This window comes from Cryphonectria parasitica (genome assembly GCF_011745365.1).
Source record: "Cryphonectria parasitica EP155 unplaced genomic scaffold M406scaffold_4, whole genome shotgun sequence".
Lineage (NCBI taxonomy): Eukaryota > Fungi > Ascomycota > Sordariomycetes > Diaporthales > Cryphonectriaceae > Cryphonectria > Cryphonectria parasitica.
This window is the reverse complement of record NW_024468912.1, coordinates 2,060,234-2,077,649: the sequence shown is the minus strand read 5'-3', so window position 1 is coordinate 2,077,649 and position 17,416 is coordinate 2,060,234. Positions and strand designations below refer to the sequence as shown.

The following is a 17,416-nucleotide window of genomic DNA, read 5'->3' as shown; positions in this document are numbered from 1 at the left end:
AGAGGCGAGGGCACAGCTCCCTCTGCTCACACATAGCATGGACGCGCTCTTTCAGATCGTGTCGCATCGTCAAGACTTACCAAAACCTTCCTTCTGGTCTAGAAAATAGAATGACTAGAAGCAGGATGCAGACATGAATCTCGTGTTGGCATCGCGCATGCTTTTTTGAGAGCAGTGGCGCTTCTTGCGGATTGACCGTTGCAAAAAGTGAAATGGTCAAGGTGGTGCTTTTTTGGTTGTTGAATGGAAGGTTGGGAAATTTTTCAAGAATTCGCGAGTTCACAAATATTTCCAGCAGTAGCTCGCTGCAATGCCCCCACCTTGCCCACCTGAACCCACTACTTGTCCAGGCGGCGCCAAGAGGTTTGCAGTGGACAGCGGTTGAGCCTGGATCCCTGCGCAGCGCGAACGGGCTGGCATTGCTATAGCACTACGTAGCTACTTAAGTACTTTATATAGTTAGTTGCACATGCAACACCACGCTTGCTGCCTCGAAACAACGAACAAGCTCTTGGGAGAGCGAGGGGTTCCTTTCTTTTTCTACCTTCCCTCCCCTCCATCACCATCTCCAACATTAATAACAATCACAGTCACCATGGCGGTCATATCATGGGGGACGTAAGTAGTGTTTATGAATACATACACAACCCTACTCTTCCTCCCATCGACGTGAGCGATCCAACTAATGTCACAAAACACAGGATCAAGTCCCTCCTCATTTTCTTCGGGCCCATGCTCGTTCCCAAGGCCATCACCTGGTACCGCTCCATAAAGAACCGCCCACGGGAACGGAACAAGCCCATCGTCCCCCTGCCAAACCGAGCCCTCGTCGCCATCCTCGTCCTCGCCGCCGCAGCCGTCCTCTTCCTGCTCTGCCTCTCTCCCTTGACGTCGCCCGAGAACATCTTCGTCGTCACCCGCTCCAATCCCACCGTCTCCAGCGGCCTGCTCATGTCCCAGCTCTCCATGAAGCGGCCCCTGACCGCGAGGGACGAGGTCCTCCGCACCCGCCTCGAGAGCAAGGCGGGCAAGCTGCTCTACTACAAGTACGGCCCAGACGTGCTGGCCGACTGCCCCTTCTGCAACTCCCAGGACCCGACGACATATCTCCTCTACGCCGCGCCGTCCGTCGTCACGCCACACCTGCTGAACGCTGCCCTGGTCGGTCTTGCCACGAGCGAGCTGCTGCTCAAGGGCAGGGCGGCCAGCCAGTGGCGCCGCCTCGCAACGTACGCCGTCGTGGTGCTGGCCGCCGTCGACGCAGGCCTCCTCGTGCAGTGGGACCACGTCGACGGCAATGAGAGGGCCCGCATGCTGCGCGAGGTGGTCTTCTTTTACTGGCGCGCGCGCGTGGTCCGGTATGCCGCCCTCGCGTGCCTGGACCTGGCCCTCGCGGCTGTGCTGTATCTCAGCGCGACCAACAGGCTGTTCGTGCCCGACATGACCGTCGCGGAGCGGATCGACATCATGAGGGATGCGGTGGGCGCGGCCACCATGAGAATCCGGTCCGCCAACGTGCTGAAGAACACCGTGGCCCGGGATGCGGAGCTCAGGGCTGCGGATGCGGGCTACTGGGCGCACGAGGGCGTATTGATGCAGGAGGCCATGGAGAGCCAGGAGGTCGTGGACAGCATGCGTGATGCGGTGGAGAACAGACGGATCGACCTCCAGACCATGGAACAAGTAGCAGAATCATTCGCCCAACGAATGATGGGAGGTACTGAAATGGCCAGCTAAGTAGGGCTCACAAAGAGATAACCTCCCCAATTTCAATACATAGACTGGCAATTGGAACGGGGGAAATAAGTCGCAACTTTTACCATTCCAGAGACTCTGACTTATCATGCACGTGGCCCTGTAATCGTGAGAATAGGCCCCTCCAAGGCGCCTAGAGGTCAGTGACGCCTTCTGTAAATAATTACTATACGCTGTGTAGACACTATGTCTTTGCTTGCTTGATCTTGGATATTCCTGAACGCCGAAACCCTGCCTTCCCGTCCCCATATTCAAAGGCCTTCTCAACCAGGAAGAGTCTTTATGTGGCCGTATAGGACCCAGCGGGGACGAGTAGAGCTACTAGCCTTTCCCATCCGGCTTCGTTATTGTGACGCCCGTGCCTACACTGGAAGAGGTACTGCCTTTTCTTGAGCTGGAACCATGGATCTCGGCAGTGCGACCCTCCTCCGCACTTCTCTCCAAGAAACCGGCCCACAAGTCGGCCAGAGACTCCTTGCCGGACGTAGAAGACGTTTCCGAGAAGAAATCGGTACTCAGAGATGGTGTGCTGGGCGTCCTGTGGAACGGCGAGGCTGGCAGTCGCAGTGAGCTGTGAGAGGCGCCGGGGCGGGCGAGTCCTGCCTGCTCTTTCTGCTCGTCCGTCCAGGCTAGGTAGCCGGCGATGACTTGTAATATTTGGAACCTTTTAGGGTCGGATCGGTCTATCGAGAGGAACTGGAGGAGATAGTTCGTGATGATTTGCCTGGACACAATGTTAGTCCTCTTTCGCAAAGGGTGTGTGCATGAAACTTACCGATCAACCTGCTCATCTGGCTTTGTTTTCTTCAGGTACCGGAGTGCTTTTGTGAGATGGTCGTTGAGTATGATTCCCTCGTGTCTCAACTTCCCAATGAGCAAGTTCTTCTCTCTGACCTCCTTCTCAAAGGGCGCCGTCCTTTCGAGCTCCTTTGAGAGGCTCGCCTTTGCTGCCTCGGCTTCTGCTACCCTCTTGTCGGCATCCTCGACCCGCTTCTTCATCTCCTGAAGCTGCTCCTCCGAGGACTCCACCAAATCTCGCAACTCTTTCCTCCTGGCATCCTGAATCTCTTGCAGCGCCCTTTGTAAGCCGTCGATGGTCTGTAGTGAGCTGTCTCGCTCCTCCGCGGCCCTATCATACGCTTCCCTGATGGAGACCAATTGCTCCTCCAGATCAGTGGCCTTTTCCGACAGGCTTTCCCGCGTCTGCCGCTCCTCCATGGCAATGACCTCCCATTCGCTCATGGCACTGCTCGTCGACTCCAGCTCGCTCCTGAGATGTTGCACTTGTCTCGCCATGTCATCCTTTTCTTTCAGCCAATTCTGCTGCGAGAGGTTGTTCCGACTCCTCAGCGTCGTTAGCTCCCTGTTCGCTTCTTGTAACTCGTCTCTCAGCTGGGTGACCTCCTCCTCGGACGAGGAAGACCCTTTTTGCAATTCCTCATTCTGAACCTCGAGCTCTTCGATGCGCTGATTCGCTTCTTCGAGTTCTGCCCTGTCCCTCTTGAGCCGGTCGCCCAATGACTCCTTGATTTTCTCAACCCTCATCAGCAGTGCCTGGTATTGTTCTTCTGCATCGTTCTTTGCGCCCTCTGTCTCCTCAAGAGCTGTTTTCAACTTGGCGATCTCTGACGAGTGCGACTCTTGTATCGTCTCCAATTGCTTGCGCGATTCCTCCACCTGCGCCAGAAGCGCCTCTCTTTCTTGTGACATTGCCTCTAACTTTGCGCTAGTGTCATCCGAAGGGATCTCTGTGGTGGTCGTCGAGGGCGCGTCGCCGGAGACTGGTAGGCCGTTCACTGACGATGCTCGCGCATGTCCGTTGGCATGCGGTGGCTCGGACTTTGTAGCTGCAGGTGGATTCTGCAGTTTCTCGGTATCCCTGCTTTCGGCCTGGGAAGATGACATGTTAGAGACAGATCGTCATATTTTCAGCGAGTTGATCCGGGGAGGACGTAAGCGATCCTGCGGTTGAGAATGCCATTGACGACAACTCCATCGCAAAGGATATATGGAGCATCCCATGAGGGAGGTACACAGTACATGCAGGGAGAAAGCTCGTGTCCACAGCACGAAGGTGGGTCTGCCGGGGTTTCGTCCGTGGTGCTCAATTGCTTGTGCTTTGCTAGGGCTCTGGGCGCTCGAACTTACCACCGGGGGTTCTGGGGGGTCCTCTTCAGCAGTAGACAGGTCGTTCGTCCTGTCCTCCTCTCGAGGACTCGGGCTGGGCTGTTGGGTGGTGCCGCCATCGCCATCTCTGGTGCTGGTGTCGACAGCCTTCTTTGGCTTGCCCTTCTTCTTGTTTTTTTTCTTATTGCCTGTACCTGTGCCTGCAATTGAGCTTGAGATTGCATCGGGTGGGGCGGCCGAAGACATGGTCAGTTAGCACTGGACACCACTCCGGGCTTTGATGCGTCTCGAAAGGACAGATAGCATTGGGTGGTGGTGGATGGCAGCAGTTTTTCGAAGGTTGCAGGTGTCAACTCCAATAAGCCCCTTCGGACTGGTTACTGGTGTGGTTCTAGGCACTGCAGGGTGGCAGCACCGGGTGGTTTAGCAGGCACCCACAGCGGAAGCTACGGTGGCCCAGGCTGTCCTGGCTGTCTTCCCTCACTGGCTGCGCATGGACTCAGGGGTCCCTAGCAGCAAATAGTGGGGAGAGCTGTTTGCTATGCTTGGCAAAAGATTCTTTCGCTCCGTTTTTGGAAGACCGTTTTTTCTTCCCTCTCCTCTCTTCATACATATTTCATCTTCGCAAAACCAGGGCTCATATTTCTGCTCAAACGCATGCGCCCTGGCTCGTTCAATATGAATGAAGCGAAGTAGACTAAAATCTGCCTTTTATAATCCTGATGACCGTCCGAGGTACTTCCTCAATGGACTCGTTGGGTTCGCTATGCGCAGACAACCTCGTGTTCAAGTTCGTGTTGGGATGACATCGCCTGCTGCCGCCCTCCGCCTCTGGTTGTGGCAAGAGATGTTCGGCTCAATCAGGCAAATTCCATTGCACCTATCTTGAGCAATCTAAAGTACTTGACACGACACAAGCCTTGGTCCGGGGGCGCGAAAAGAGCATAATTGTAATTTTTCGTAGCTTTGGCTTACTATACTGGAGGGAAGCTTTCTTGCATATTAAACACGAAAAAGATACGAGAGGCTTCTTACAATATTAATAACTTAAGAGACCATCCAAATGCCTTAGCCCTATGTCTTTCTAGACAGCCTGGACCCAAGGAGCACTTTGACCGCATGTAGCATGGTATGGTTTTGCTCTGTTGATACCCCCAATGAAAAAGTGTCCTGGAAGAATATATATGGGAAGTGGTTTTAGGATATTAAACCTTAGCCTCTCGTCTTTCTAGGAGTCGCCGCCCCCTTGGTGGCCTTCTGAGGCGTCTTGGCTGGTCTGCCTCTGGTACGCTTCGCAGGCTTGGGTGTTGCCTCCTGCTCCTTCTCGGCAACCTCGCCCTCAGCAATTTCAACGGCGGGTGGCGCCTCGATGGTCTTCGTGGGAGCATCTTGAACAGCCTCCAGAGTCTTGCTCTCAGTAGCCTCTGGTGCAGTAATGGCGGGAATAGCATTGACATCCATGACCTCGGGTGTATCGAACTCGTAGCCCACGGCCTCCAGCTTCTTGGCCCTCTCAGCCCGCCTCTTTTTCTCCTTGTTGATCTTTCGCGCCCACTTGTCTTCAAGAAGCGGGCGTTCCATCTGCTTGCCTTCCATCTTGTTCCATGGGACGGGCTGCGTATCATAAATCAGTACCTGGCTGGTGTCGAGTGCGGACGGGAAAGCATACCTTGAATCTCTTATTAGCGCCCTTGAAGAGTTCGTCGTGAACTTGTGCCTTCGGAATGACACTGCACTTGAGAATATGGCCAAAGAGGAGATAGTTCTAATACAGGTCAGTCTTCGTCCACAATCGAGTGGTTCGGAGTCTGCGGCACTCACGTCCATGGTCTTGGCAACAATTTCAGCAGTGCTGAGCTCCTCGAATTCGACAAATGCAAAATGCTTCGCCCGACCAGTCTTCTTGTTCCTGGAAACTCTCAAGTTGCGGATGGGGCCGAACTGACTGAAGTAGCTCTTCATCTCGTGTTCGTAGAAACCATGAGGCAGACGACCGACATAGACCACACCTGGATCCTCCTTTTGTTTCGAGGCAGCAAGTGCCTTCTTTGCCGCCTTCTTTTCCTTGTTAGATAACTCAGGAATCTTGCCAACATCTTGGCCCTCCTCAAAGAGAACAACTCCAGAGCCAGGGCCATCTTCATCCCCACTGTCAATAGTCTGGACAAGGGCTTTGGTCTGCTCATCAGCCTCCTCCTCAGAGGACGAGTGCTCCTCTTCATGAGGAGCAATGACCTCAGCATCAGCCTTCTTGACCGTATCTTTCTTCTCGACTGGCTCTTTCTCGGCCTTCTTCCCAGACTTCTTGGCCGACTTGGGTGTCTTTGTTGCTGTCTTAGCAGCCGAGACAGGCGCAGATTGGGTTGCCTTGGAAGCACTCTTGGGAGTCTCCTTGGGCTCTGTAACGGTGCTGCCAGTGGCCTTTGGGGTAGCTTGCTCGGCTCCCTTGGTTGGTGTCTCCTTGGCTATCTTTCCTTTGGCAGGTGTCTTCTCCTTCTTCGACTTAGTGGCAGTAGTATCTTGGGCTGCCTCAGAGGCTTGCTCCTGAGTGGCCTTGGCCTTGGCAGGCGTGGTACCCTTCTTTGATTTGGATACAGGTGTCTTCTCGGCAACTTTTGAGGTGCTGTCCTCAGTGTCCTTTGCCTTTGAAGGCGTCTTATCCTTCTTGGCCTTGGAGACAGGTGTCTTCTCTACCTGCTCAGATGCAGCCTCTTCGGGGTCCTTTGCCTTGGATGGAGTCTTGACCTTTTTGGTCTTGGGTGTAGGCTCGACTTCATTGCTTGCTGGTTCCTGGGCATCCTTGGGCTTGGATGGGGTCTTTACAGCCTTCTGCTTCTTCGTGGCAGCCGGAGAGACATCCTCAGTGGCTAGTACTAATGTCAGTTCTGGTAGATCATCACCGGAGGTCAAAATCATCAATAGGGGTGGGATATCTCACCCTTTCGCTTCGAAGCCTTGGGGGTCTTAGGTTTCGACTTTGGCGTCTCCTCAACGGTGGTGGTGGCCAGGGCTTCTGTGGCTGTAGCTTGGAACATTGTCAGTATGTGTTCTTTGAATTTCAGAAATAGTGAGCATACCCTTAGACCTTCTAGGTCTCAATTCTGGAGCCATTATGGGCAGGTTGTGAGCAGGTGACTTTGACTTTGCTTTTTTACCAAGCTTTGCAGGTGCAGGTTTCAATTGTCTACAGCTTTTCTCCTCCATGCATACTTATTTTTTTGAGAATTCTGCCACAGAGTAGCAGCTTTCCCCCGTGGGCGGTGAGCTGGGGTCACCATCTTTCCCCATGCAATTGGCACTAAGGTCAGGTTATCCCTGCTCAGCTCTGGCCGGCCGGGAAGGCCAGCAATGCGATTGAACTTCAATTTGAGGCGACGTTTCCACACTTTCATTGCTCTACAGGTTGTTTCCGTACCTTGAATTAACCTCCTCGCTCCTTTGCAACCTACCGTGTCACCTTCACATCATCTCACACGCTCGAGTCTCGCCACTGACTTCTGGACTTTTTGTCAACATTCTGAATTCAAACACATCATACAAAATGGCCGACCAAGTGTCAGAGATCCTCGAGGCGCCCAAGGAGTTCGTCCACGACGGCATGCAATTCAGTAAGTCGTGATCGCGCCCCTTTTCGGGGCTTCTGCGCAAGTCCTGAACATCCTGCTAATGCAGCATCCAGTGAAGAGGTGCCAGAAGCCGGACCAGAAGGAATTTATTAAGGTATGCACACCTGCAGCTTGTCACAACGTCTGTCCGGCCCCCTACTAACATATGATGCTAGATCTCGCAAGCAGTTGGCGTCGGCTGTAAGTAATCCTGCGAACCACCTCCCGATCCATTACATTGCTTCGAGTATCATCACTACGCTGCGATACCTTTGGCAGACCTGCCAGTTCCTGCTGTTGCTGTTACCATAAACAGACACGAAGCCGGTCCTCGCCACAAGATCTCTGGATTTGGCCTGACTGACTTTTGGGGATCTAGTCTTGATTATGGGCTTCGTCGGCTATATTGTCAAGTTGATCCATATCCCCGTCAACAATATCCTCGTCGGCGGCGCATAGACATCGAGACACGAAGTCGAAATGGTGCTCGGAAAGAACAGAACGCACGCGAACGCGGGCAGACTACCGAGCTCTTTGGGGGAACGAAATGGCCTCATGGGCATAGCAGTACGCGCGCAGCCGTATAATGGCTGGTTGGTGAAAAGAGGATGATCGCATGGAGCATTGGATTTGGGACTGGTCAACACTTTTATACCAAAACTGCCAGGCGGATAGGCAGGTACACCAAGAAATGACCAATTTGAACACATCTTCAGCCCAAAGTCGAGTTGCCTCTCAAGACATATTGTTTAGCATCAGACCAGCTATTGCCAGTACGATGGAGATTTCTATTGCGAAAGATTACATGGATGCAACACAATTACGGCGCTCTCAGACTCCCCACGAACAGTGCCCACTCTCCGGCCTGCAGAATTTGGCAAGGTTGTCTCTAAGCAGTTATGAACGAGCTCTATCCTAGGCTGTTTGATAGAGAAGATTACATGCAAGAGACGAAACCGGCGCAATATGTCTGTGATGGCCGTGTGTAAGGCCATGTACCGCTCCAGTGTCTGGGTATGGTAGCCCTCGCAGACGTGACGTCTTGCCGCTGTGTCGTTCGCGGCTCTTGGACATTATATCTGGAAACTTCGTAATTAGATGCTGCTCTCACCTCGAATTCCCTTTTGCTGTCATCAGCCTAAGCATCGACTGCATGCCTGGACATTTTGGACAAACCACCACAGGCTTTGTATTGATTACGTAATGGCGAAAGGAAGAGTCAAGCGTTATGTGCTTGCACTCTGGATCAGGATGTGTCTTGCAATGCGCAAGCCTCCTCTTCCTTGGATGCCAACATCCGCAAGAAGAACGCCGGTCTCAAGGCATGTCCATTACTGCACTGTTGGAACCCTCATCGTTTCTCCAGAAATCAATATATAAGACAAAAGATCGACCATGTGGACCGCAGTGCCCTGGAATATCTCAGCTAGTCGAGTCTTCCGTCGTAACTGGTGTGTACGCTACATCCACAATAAGCCCGCAGTTGCTAACAACATGGTCTTACTCAGAGGCTTGCTAAGGGTATCGGGAGACGGTGAGAATGTCTAGAGCACTTGACAAAGACACCGTCCGGGCTCTAGGCCGAGGTGATTCGTCTTCGGCGTATGAGGCGATTTCGAAAGCTGTTACCCAAACCCCGAGCGAGGACGAGAACGAGGAGGACCTCCTCGAAATTGAGATACTGGGCAGGAGTCATCCCCTCGAACCTGGCACATTTCTTGTGCAAGATGGGAATGCCTTGGGTATCTCCAAGCTCGGACTTGTGCAGGCCTTCTTCACAGCGCGGACAATGCTGCAGGGTCATCACAGCAGCCAGGAAACTACACTTGCCGCAGAGCAGCTCCTGTCCGTCACGAGCGTCATGCTTCTCATGGATCCGGAGCATCTCACAGCGGCGAACGTAAGGAAGAAGCTTATACAGGCAGAGGGCCTGCGCAATGGTGAGGCCCGTCAGTTGGCAATGATCCGGAAGGACCGGTTCTACATCGATAGCCTCCTCACGAGCCGTCTGCATAGGCATACAAAATCTCCTACCTTATGGAGCCATCGGCGATGGCTGGTCGAGACGGCTCGAGGACGCGGCTCGCCTCCTGAAGTGGTTCGGGATCTGAAGCGCATCGTCATGATTGCTGGAGAAAGACATCCTAAAAATTACTATGCGTGGTGCCATGCTCGCTGGCTGACTGATCTGTCTCTGGCCTTGTCTCCACAGCACCCAGCAGAGAATGGGTCCTTGTTGTCAACGCTGGTCGCCGCGACCAAGTCGTGGTGCTTCCGCAATCACACTGATATCTCGGGCTGGTCATACCTCTCGTTCCTGCTCACGAGACTGAATGACACGGAGAGAGTATCCGTTTTCAAAGAAGCAGTCAACCTCTGTGCCTCCTTTCGGTGGGTCAACGAGTCAACGTGGGTGTTTTTGCGGACGCTCGCGGCGTCAGGGAGTATGGGAAATGACGAAATGGCTCTCTTCCACGACACCATGAGTTCTTTATTGCGCAGATGTGAGGGCACAGAAAGCAGGCGAGTGGTGGAGCAGGCACAGTTCTGGTCTGAGACATACCATCGGCGCCCGTGATTCTTTTCTTCTTCTTTTTGCAATACAGTCTTGGCACCTGTCTCACGAGACGACCTGCATAACGCTGCCAGAGAGTGAGACATCTCGCTTGCTGAGGGGGGCCAGACCGCTTTTACAATTGCATTTCTTGGACGGGCCAGGTTCGAGTTCAAAGAAGCAGCCGCCCGCCCAAGGCGACATTGACGAGGACATGGGGTTGTTCGAACCTCGTTCGCCTTCTCTGCAGATTGTCGGCGGGCATGAAATTTCCACCTACGGTTATAATAAGAATCTCATCACATGGCTTTTGCGACCCACTAGTCTCATGCGGCTGGCTGTCCATTATCATAGCACAAAATAAGATGTTGTTGGATTCTTCCCGACTGTTGTTTGCCCTGGACGGTGGAAAAAAGAGAGGGCTCGGACGCTAAAATGTCCGCAATCTATTCACTGCGATCCGATCAACGGGAAAGGAGCAGCGAGCACCCAGGCAGGGGCTAATTTGCTGATATTTCCTGCAGGGCTATGACGGTGCTCGTAATAGCGCAGTGTATTGTCAACAACTTCGTATTGCCGTGCAAGCAGCTGCAGCATCTGAATGATATCTCATTTGATAATTGATCTCTCAATAGAAAGGTGACTTCACAATACTGAGCGGCGCCTCGTATTAACGATCCTGGCTACAGTGGTGGACACTTAACGAAATAAAATGCTGATAACCTAAATCAGGTTGACGTCTAAAACCCTCTGGCCACACAGCAAAAGACGCTTGGCCGCATTTGGTCAGTCTGAAATGAGATGACCTCTCTTTATGGCACCGGAGAGATTCAGATCGGCTCTCTTTTAGACTGTAAGGGTCTGAATTTCATTATGGGCCCAAGAAGTAAGAGATTTGATGCCACGACGACAATCGGTTCACAGGCTGGTTTGTCAGTTGGTAACGGCAAAGCCCATATAGGATCTAAATTTATAGCATGAGGTCTCGGAGCATTCGTCCCTTGCTTCTTTCTTCTGCATCTGAGAAGCGACGAGGATGGGATGGCATGACCTGCAAAACCTCAGGGATGAAACGCAAGAATATTGTGGTACATCTGCGCCATTAGAGCTTGTTAAGGTTAAAACAACCCCCATTGCCCAATCAAACAAGACGGCTCTAGCGAAAATCAATTGACGCTCATTTTGAGCCGCGCAACAGCACGCCAGAATTGGTCTGGTGCATTGGATGGGCGCCATGGTCGGGCGCCACACCCAATCCCAAAAGATAATGCAGGGGGATCGAGTCAAAGAAACGAGAGGTCGGATGGATCGACAGTAGTACCGTAGTAGCTCTAATATGGCATCCAAAAGCTCCATCTCTGGCCTTAGATGCTCGACAGGCCTTCCCGAAGGAGCAAGACGTCGCCCAACACTGGCTGCACGGTGGGGGGTGCGCCCTGCAGGTGTTTTTGGCCCGCGGGGGTGGATCGTGCTATGGAGAACCCTTGAGGTGCCCCGGTTTGGCGCCCCAGCCAGCAGCATGGGCGCCTTGTAACCTCAATTTGTACGCACTATGGTACCATGCCATAGTGGTCTAGCACTGGGTAGTCGCCAAGGGACAAGCAACGTCCCAAGCCCGTCGTCTTTCTTCGTCCTCCTTCGTGCCTCATTACGGCTCTGTGTATGGGAGATTTTAACCCATCTTCTTCTTACACTCCTCCATCCCATTCCAACCCTTCGACCCCCTCCCCCTCTTCTCATCCATCCTCACGCCCTCAGTGCCAATTTTCCCCTCTTCCCAGGGCAAATTCTCCTTCTCATCCTCCTCCTCCTCCTCCTCCTCCTCCTCCCCCCCACTTCTCTCTCTTTTCTGGTTACGTGCCTCTGCCTGTTTGCCTGTCTGCCTGGCTTTTCAAATGTGTTTTTGATCAGCTTCTGGGTTGTCAGGTCACTCTTGTGCCGGCCATTTTTCGTGTGTGTGTTTCGGAACGCTCCCGGTCGTCCTCTCGAAGACCCCTCGATTTGTTGCCCGGCATTCACGTTCCAGTCTGTACAATAGCAACGGCAACCAGCATTTGCATCTTTCTGCTTTGGTGCTTACTTGCTTCCTTTCATCGACAAGAAAGCATTGCATAGATGACATTCAACTTGTTCATATTATCGCCAACACACTCCGTACATAATATCTAATACATAATACCAACAAATCTGGGTCATTCCCGGATCATCAACCACTTCAGCCAGGACTTCACTGTTTCTCGGGCTCGATCAAAGAAATCTCGTCCACGACTTTTCACACCGGAATCCGGGTCACCAGGAAAGCGAATCCGGACACGAACCACCACCACCAGCAGCCAGAGTTTTGTTCGGGAACCTCGGATCACCCAGTCATTACGACTACGACCTCGTGGAAGCTTCTTCGCCCCCTCCTCCTCCTCCTCCTCCTTCTCCTCCTCCTCCTTCGTGGAGATCTACAGGGCAGAAGCAGGTCGCAAGGACGTCATCATGCACCGTGCAGCTCTTGCACAGCTTCCACTATGGGCCACCCTTGTTCAAGCATTCTTTCCGTACATCCCAAATTATGCGTGCAACAAATATCATGCTTGTGAGGGGCAAGACAAAAGGACCGTGTCGGCGAATGAGCTCGACCATGTTCCAGTCAACCGAGATGCTGAGCCCGCCGAACTGTTGACTTTCAAGCTCTCTCAGAGATCATCATCCGTAAGTGCAGACGCGTTGTATCTGTCTGGCCAACCTCCCAAACCCAACGAAGCTGACTGGCGGATGGGTGAAACAATAGGGCACCCAAGATCCTGCGGCGGCAGCAGCACGACAAGCAGAACTTCTGAGACGAAAGTATGAGTTTGGTGGGTTCGTGGGGTTCTCGTCACCACCAACGCCCGCCAGCTCCCAGGCACGAGACAAGCGCGACAACAACTTCTCTGTCATGACCGCAGCAACACCCACCGCGACCAACAGCGTCGGACTCGACCAGGACGGGTCAGACATCTCGTACTTTATCGAGGCCAAAATCGGCTCGGGTGAGGAGTCACTGTACATGCTGTGCGATACCGGCGCGGGTACCACTTGGATCATGGGCTCGAATTGCGACTCCACGGCCTGCGGGGAGCATACGACCTGGGACCCGTCCAGCTCGACGTCGTACAAGTCGACGGGGAAGAGCTTTGAGATTGCCTATGGTACTGGATCGGTCGAGGGCGACCTCGCAGAAGACACACTCTCGGTCGGCTCGGCGAAGGTCACGATGTCCTTTGGGGTCGCCAACACCACCTCAACCGACTTTGAGCACTTCGCCTTTGACGGCATCCTAGGCATGTCGATGGCCAATGGGGCTTCGGACAACTTCATGCAGACCGTGAAGTCGGACGGTGTCCTCTCGTCCAACATATTCAGCGTCGATCTCAACAGGGCCGAGGACGGCACCAACACGGGAGAGCTCACCTTTGGCGGTACAGACTCGAGCAAGTACACGGGCGACATCACGTATACGTCGGTGGACAGCTCAGCAGATGGAGCCTGGGCCATTCCAGTCGACAACATGGGCTACAACGGCAACGAGGCGGGGGTAACGGACATCCTGGCATATATCGACACCGGCACGACATATGCATTTGGCCCCTCTGACGATGTGGCAGCCCTCCACGCACTGATCCCGGGTGCGAGCAGCACAGACAACGTGACCTTCACTGCGCCCTGCGACACGACCCTGCCCATCACCGTCACCTTCTCTGGCGTTAGCCATACCGTCTCCGTCAAGGACTGGCTGTCGGACCCGTCGGACAAGGACGTCTGCACGAGCAATTTCTATGGGCGCGAGGTGATCACCGGCGCCTTCCTGCTCGGTGATGTCTTTTTGAAGAACGTATACACTGTCTTTGACGCGGACGAGTCACGGATCGGTATGAAACACCAACCCACACACACACACACACACATGTAGTATCTTAAGCTTCTCTTTGAACTATTCACTGACACAAATGTATCTCAGGTTTTGCGTCCAAGGCTAGTTCGACAACAACAACCACCTCTTCGAGTTCCTCAACAACGTCGGCGTCATCATCCTCGTCGTTCTCGTCATCGACCAGTGCTGGTAGCACCACAGCTAGCAGCACGACTAGCAGCACGTCCGCAGTGGCAGAGTCAGCTGGTGCCACCAAAACATCACTTGCAACCTCGGCGGCAGTCCCTGGGACTAGAATCCAGTCAACGTCCTACTATTCAGCAACTATACTCTGCGTAGTCTCTGCATTGGCATTATTAGCATAGTAGCCACGTCACAAGCAGCTCCTATGTTGGGTGATGTCTTTCGAGGACGAGCTCAGCAACTGCAGTCATATAAGGATGACTGGTCTTTCTTTCTCTCAACAACCTCTCGCTGTGGCGGCGAGGAGGAGCATGATAGAAGGGGGAAAAAAAAGGGCATCATGGCATTTTGTTTTTGATTTGCATGATAGATACCCCAGCCCTTGACCAAACAGAAAAAGCGTTGAGAGGGGTGCAGAAATTCCCCCGAGACTTTTTGTATATAGGATTTTTGCTTATAGTAGTATATTAATTCGCCGCGGTCCCAAGGGGAATAGCCAGAGCGGGGACTTTCAATTCAGAAAAAGACAACGCCTAGTGAACATGTGAACAATGCACTCTTCAGGTCCTTCTGTGCTCCCTTACGTAGTATGTACTTGATGCTATTACAACCCGTATCCGGTGGATGGGCTGCGGTAGTGGAGTCTCCGGGGCGGTTCTTGGCCCCGGCGCCCGGGACCTGGACCTGCATTGTAACCTCTTTTAGCCGCAGCGGTTCCTGACCTTGCATATGGAGAGAGACGAGCCCAGCCAGACCAGACCATCATCCTCATCATCGTCGTAAGCACAGGACCCATATACGTGGTAATTTTTGGAAACGCTGACGAGCCTTGTCTTCCCATTCTTCATCCTCCCTCTTGTTTGTTATTATATTTTGCTTTCCTACTTTCTTCGCCTTCCCAATTCAACTCTACGAGGCTCGAGCAGAGCCATCGAACAACCCTCCTTTCTCTTCCTCCCCATTCTCGTCGTCGTCGCTGTCCTTCTCCCTTCCTTCCCTCTCGAAGATGAGCACGCAGTAGCAGCTCCCATCCAAAAAATGGCCAAGGCCAAATCGCAAACTCCAGACCACCACGCCGACTCGAGCGCCGGCGCTGCGAGCACCCAGGCCGCCGCCGCCGAGAACGTGGGCCTACTCTCGGCAGAGGCAGAAGCAGAGGCAGAAGAAGACTACGACCAGAGCAGGAGCAGCATACCGCTACCAGCACAAGCATCACCACCACCAGATGGCACAGAACAGAATGGGCGGGTGGCGGCGCCATTACCGCCACCACCAATGAACGGGAGGGGGATCAAGTCCGCCGTCAGGACACCCTCGACGACGGGAGGAGAACCGCCAGCAACAGCATTCTCCTCGAACCCCCAAGACCGCACGCCGCGGACGCCCCAGCGGGTACGCTTCGACCCGAACCCGACGATCCTGCACGGTCTCACGCCCAACGGCACGGCAACGACGACGAGCTTCGACACGATGCGGACGAGTGAGGAGCGCGACAGCATCGATGGCCTCGACTTTGAGCTCGACGACGACTACCACGATGACGATGACTATAACGACCACGGGGCTGGACAGCACAGGCGGCCCCTGCTCACGGGGATCGAGGCGCCGTCGGTGGCGCTGGCCAACAGCCCTTGGGCGGGCGAGTTCGAGGACGTGCACAGCTGGGCCGAGTCGGAGAGGCAGCGGCCCAAGTCGGGCCTGCGCAGCGCCTTCATGAACATGGCCAACAGCATCATCGGCGCGGGCATCATCGGGCAACCGTATGCGTTCCGGCAGGCCGGCCTGCTGTCCGGCATCATTCTGCTGATCGGGCTCACCGTCGTCGTTGACTGGACCATCTGCCTGATTGTGGTGAACAGCAAGCTGTCGGGCGCCAACAGCTTCCAGGGCACCGTCGAGAAGTGCTTCGGCCGGAGCGGGCTCATCGCCATCAGCCTTGCTCAGTGGCTGTTTGCATTTGGCGGCATGGTTGCATTTGGTGTGGTCGTGGGCGATACCATACCGCATGTCCTGGCAGCGATCTGGCCTGGCCTGAGGGACGTGCCGGTCTTGGGGCTCTTGACCGACAGGAGGGCGGCCATCGTGGTGTTTGTTTTGGGCGTCAGCTTTCCCCTGACGCTGTACAGAGATATTGCAAAGGTACGTATCAGTTATGGCAGGCCTTTGTGTCTTTCTTTCTTCAGGCCTGCGAGATCTGAACGCTCCCCCGGTGGGCGGACGGAGGCTGATCTGGGAAAAACCAATAGCTCGCAAAAGCTAGCACGCTCGCCCTGATCAGCATGATGATCATTCTAGTCACGGTGATGGTTCAGGGCATCTTGACACCCTCGGCGGAACGCGGATCGTTCAGCACACCACTCCTCACCATCAACTCGGGCATCTTTCAGGCGATCGGTGTGATATCGTTTGGTGAGTCTACACTTTTGCCATTTTGTCCCGCTCCTCCCCTTCTACCCGATTGAAAACGACCAGAACAAAAGAGGAAACAACACACACTCTCTTTTTCCCTCTCTGACAGACAGCATCCACCTCAGCCTTCGTGTGCCACCACAACTCGCTCCTAATCTACGGATCCCTCAAGACGCCCACCATCGACCGCTTCAGCAGGGTGACACACTTCTCGACAGGCGTGTCCATGCTGGCCTGCATGCTCATCGCGCTCGCGGGGTTCCTCACCTTTGGTGACCGGACCCTCGGCAACGTCCTCAACAACTTTCCCGCCGACAACGTCATGGTGAACCTGGCGCGGCTCTGCTTCGGCCTCAACATGCTCACCACGCTCCCGCTCGAGGCCTTTGTGTGCCGCGAGGTCATGCTCAACTACTATTTCCCCGGGGAGCCCTTCAACATGAACATGCATCTCATCCTCAGCACCAGCCTGGTCGTCAGCGCCATGGTCCTGAGCCTGGCCACGTGCGACCTCGGATCCGTCTTTGAGCTCGTCGGCGCCACGAGCGCGTGCGCCATGGCCTATATACTACCGCCCTTGTGTTACATCAAGCTGACGAGTCGGTCGTGGAAGACGTATGTGGCCATGGCGATCGTGGCTTTTGGGTGTTGTGTCATGGTCATCAGTACATTTCAGGCTGTGGGAAAGATGATAAAAGGTAAGCCAGCTCTCCTCCTCCTTTTTCTCTGGCGGGCAGATAATTCTCTGCCATGAATCAACGCTCGCAGCTCAAAAAGATACAACCTTGTCACGAAGCATTCACTGACCTTGTTTTCTTTCTTACTCTCTCTCTTCAGGTGAGGGAGGAGTTACTCAGTGCATGTAAAACAAATCAAAATAAA

The 17,416-nt window shown here is 53.9% G+C and overlaps 6 protein-coding genes across 6 annotated transcripts; 5 read left to right on the top strand and 1 right to left on the bottom strand.

The window, feature by feature from the left end:
• Window positions 1-579: 579 nt before the first annotated feature.
• On the top strand, window positions 580-1,811 carry M406DRAFT_356079 (uncharacterized protein). Its single transcript, XM_040923351.1, has 2 exons — window positions 580-618; window positions 702-1,811. Exons 1-2 carry the CDS (start codon window positions 596-598, stop codon window positions 1,735-1,737), a joined length of 1,059 nt encoding a protein of 352 aa, XP_040776797.1. The 5' UTR covers window positions 580-595; the 3' UTR covers window positions 1,738-1,811.
• A 3,283-nt stretch (window positions 1,812-5,094) lies between these two features.
• On the bottom strand, window positions 5,095-6,993 carry M406DRAFT_256295 (uncharacterized protein; the record flags this gene model as incomplete). The annotated part of the gene is made up of 4 exons (XM_040917094.1): window positions 5,095-5,496; window positions 5,552-5,647; window positions 5,704-6,323; window positions 6,960-6,993. 4 exons carry the CDS (start codon window positions 6,991-6,993, stop codon window positions 5,095-5,097), a joined length of 1,152 nt encoding a protein of 383 aa, XP_040776796.1.
• Window positions 6,994-7,423: 430 nt separating this feature from the next.
• M406DRAFT_38784 (uncharacterized protein) lies at window positions 7,424-7,946 on the top strand (the record flags this gene model as incomplete). The annotated part of the gene is made up of 4 exons (XM_040924073.1): window positions 7,424-7,490; window positions 7,562-7,602; window positions 7,664-7,688; window positions 7,867-7,946. The coding sequence occupies 4 exons, from the start codon at window positions 7,424-7,426 to the stop codon at window positions 7,944-7,946; spliced, it is 213 nt and encodes a 70-aa protein (XP_040776795.1).
• Window positions 7,947-9,027: 1,081 nt separating this feature from the next.
• Window positions 9,028-10,065, top strand: M406DRAFT_257517 (protein prenylyltransferase; the record flags this gene model as incomplete). Its single annotated transcript, XM_040917179.1, has 1 exon — window positions 9,028-10,065. The coding sequence occupies one exon, from the start codon at window positions 9,028-9,030 to the stop codon at window positions 10,063-10,065; it is 1,038 nt and encodes a 345-aa protein (XP_040776794.1).
• Window positions 10,066-12,525: 2,460 nt separating this feature from the next.
• On the top strand, window positions 12,526-13,981 carry M406DRAFT_256112 (acid protease; the record flags this gene model as incomplete). The annotated part of the gene is made up of 2 exons (XM_040917080.1): window positions 12,526-12,741; window positions 12,821-13,981. The coding sequence occupies 2 exons, from the start codon at window positions 12,526-12,528 to the stop codon at window positions 13,979-13,981; spliced, it is 1,377 nt and encodes a 458-aa protein (XP_040776793.1).
• A 1,419-nt stretch (window positions 13,982-15,400) lies between these two features.
• Window positions 15,401-17,400, top strand: M406DRAFT_339173 (uncharacterized protein; the record flags this gene model as incomplete). Its single annotated transcript, XM_040921427.1, has 4 exons — window positions 15,401-16,264; window positions 16,372-16,534; window positions 16,660-17,232; window positions 17,372-17,400. 4 exons carry the CDS (start codon window positions 15,401-15,403, stop codon window positions 17,398-17,400), a joined length of 1,629 nt encoding a protein of 542 aa, XP_040776792.1.
• Window positions 17,401-17,416: the final 16 nt, after the last annotated feature.

Coding starts and splice junctions, on each gene's coding strand:
- M406DRAFT_356079 (XM_040923351.1), top strand. CDS start 596: ATGGCGGTCATATCATGGGGGAC. Junction 619..701: donor GCGGTCATATCATGGGGGAC/GTAAGTAGTGTT, acceptor CACAAAACACAG/GATCAAGTCCCTCCTCATTT.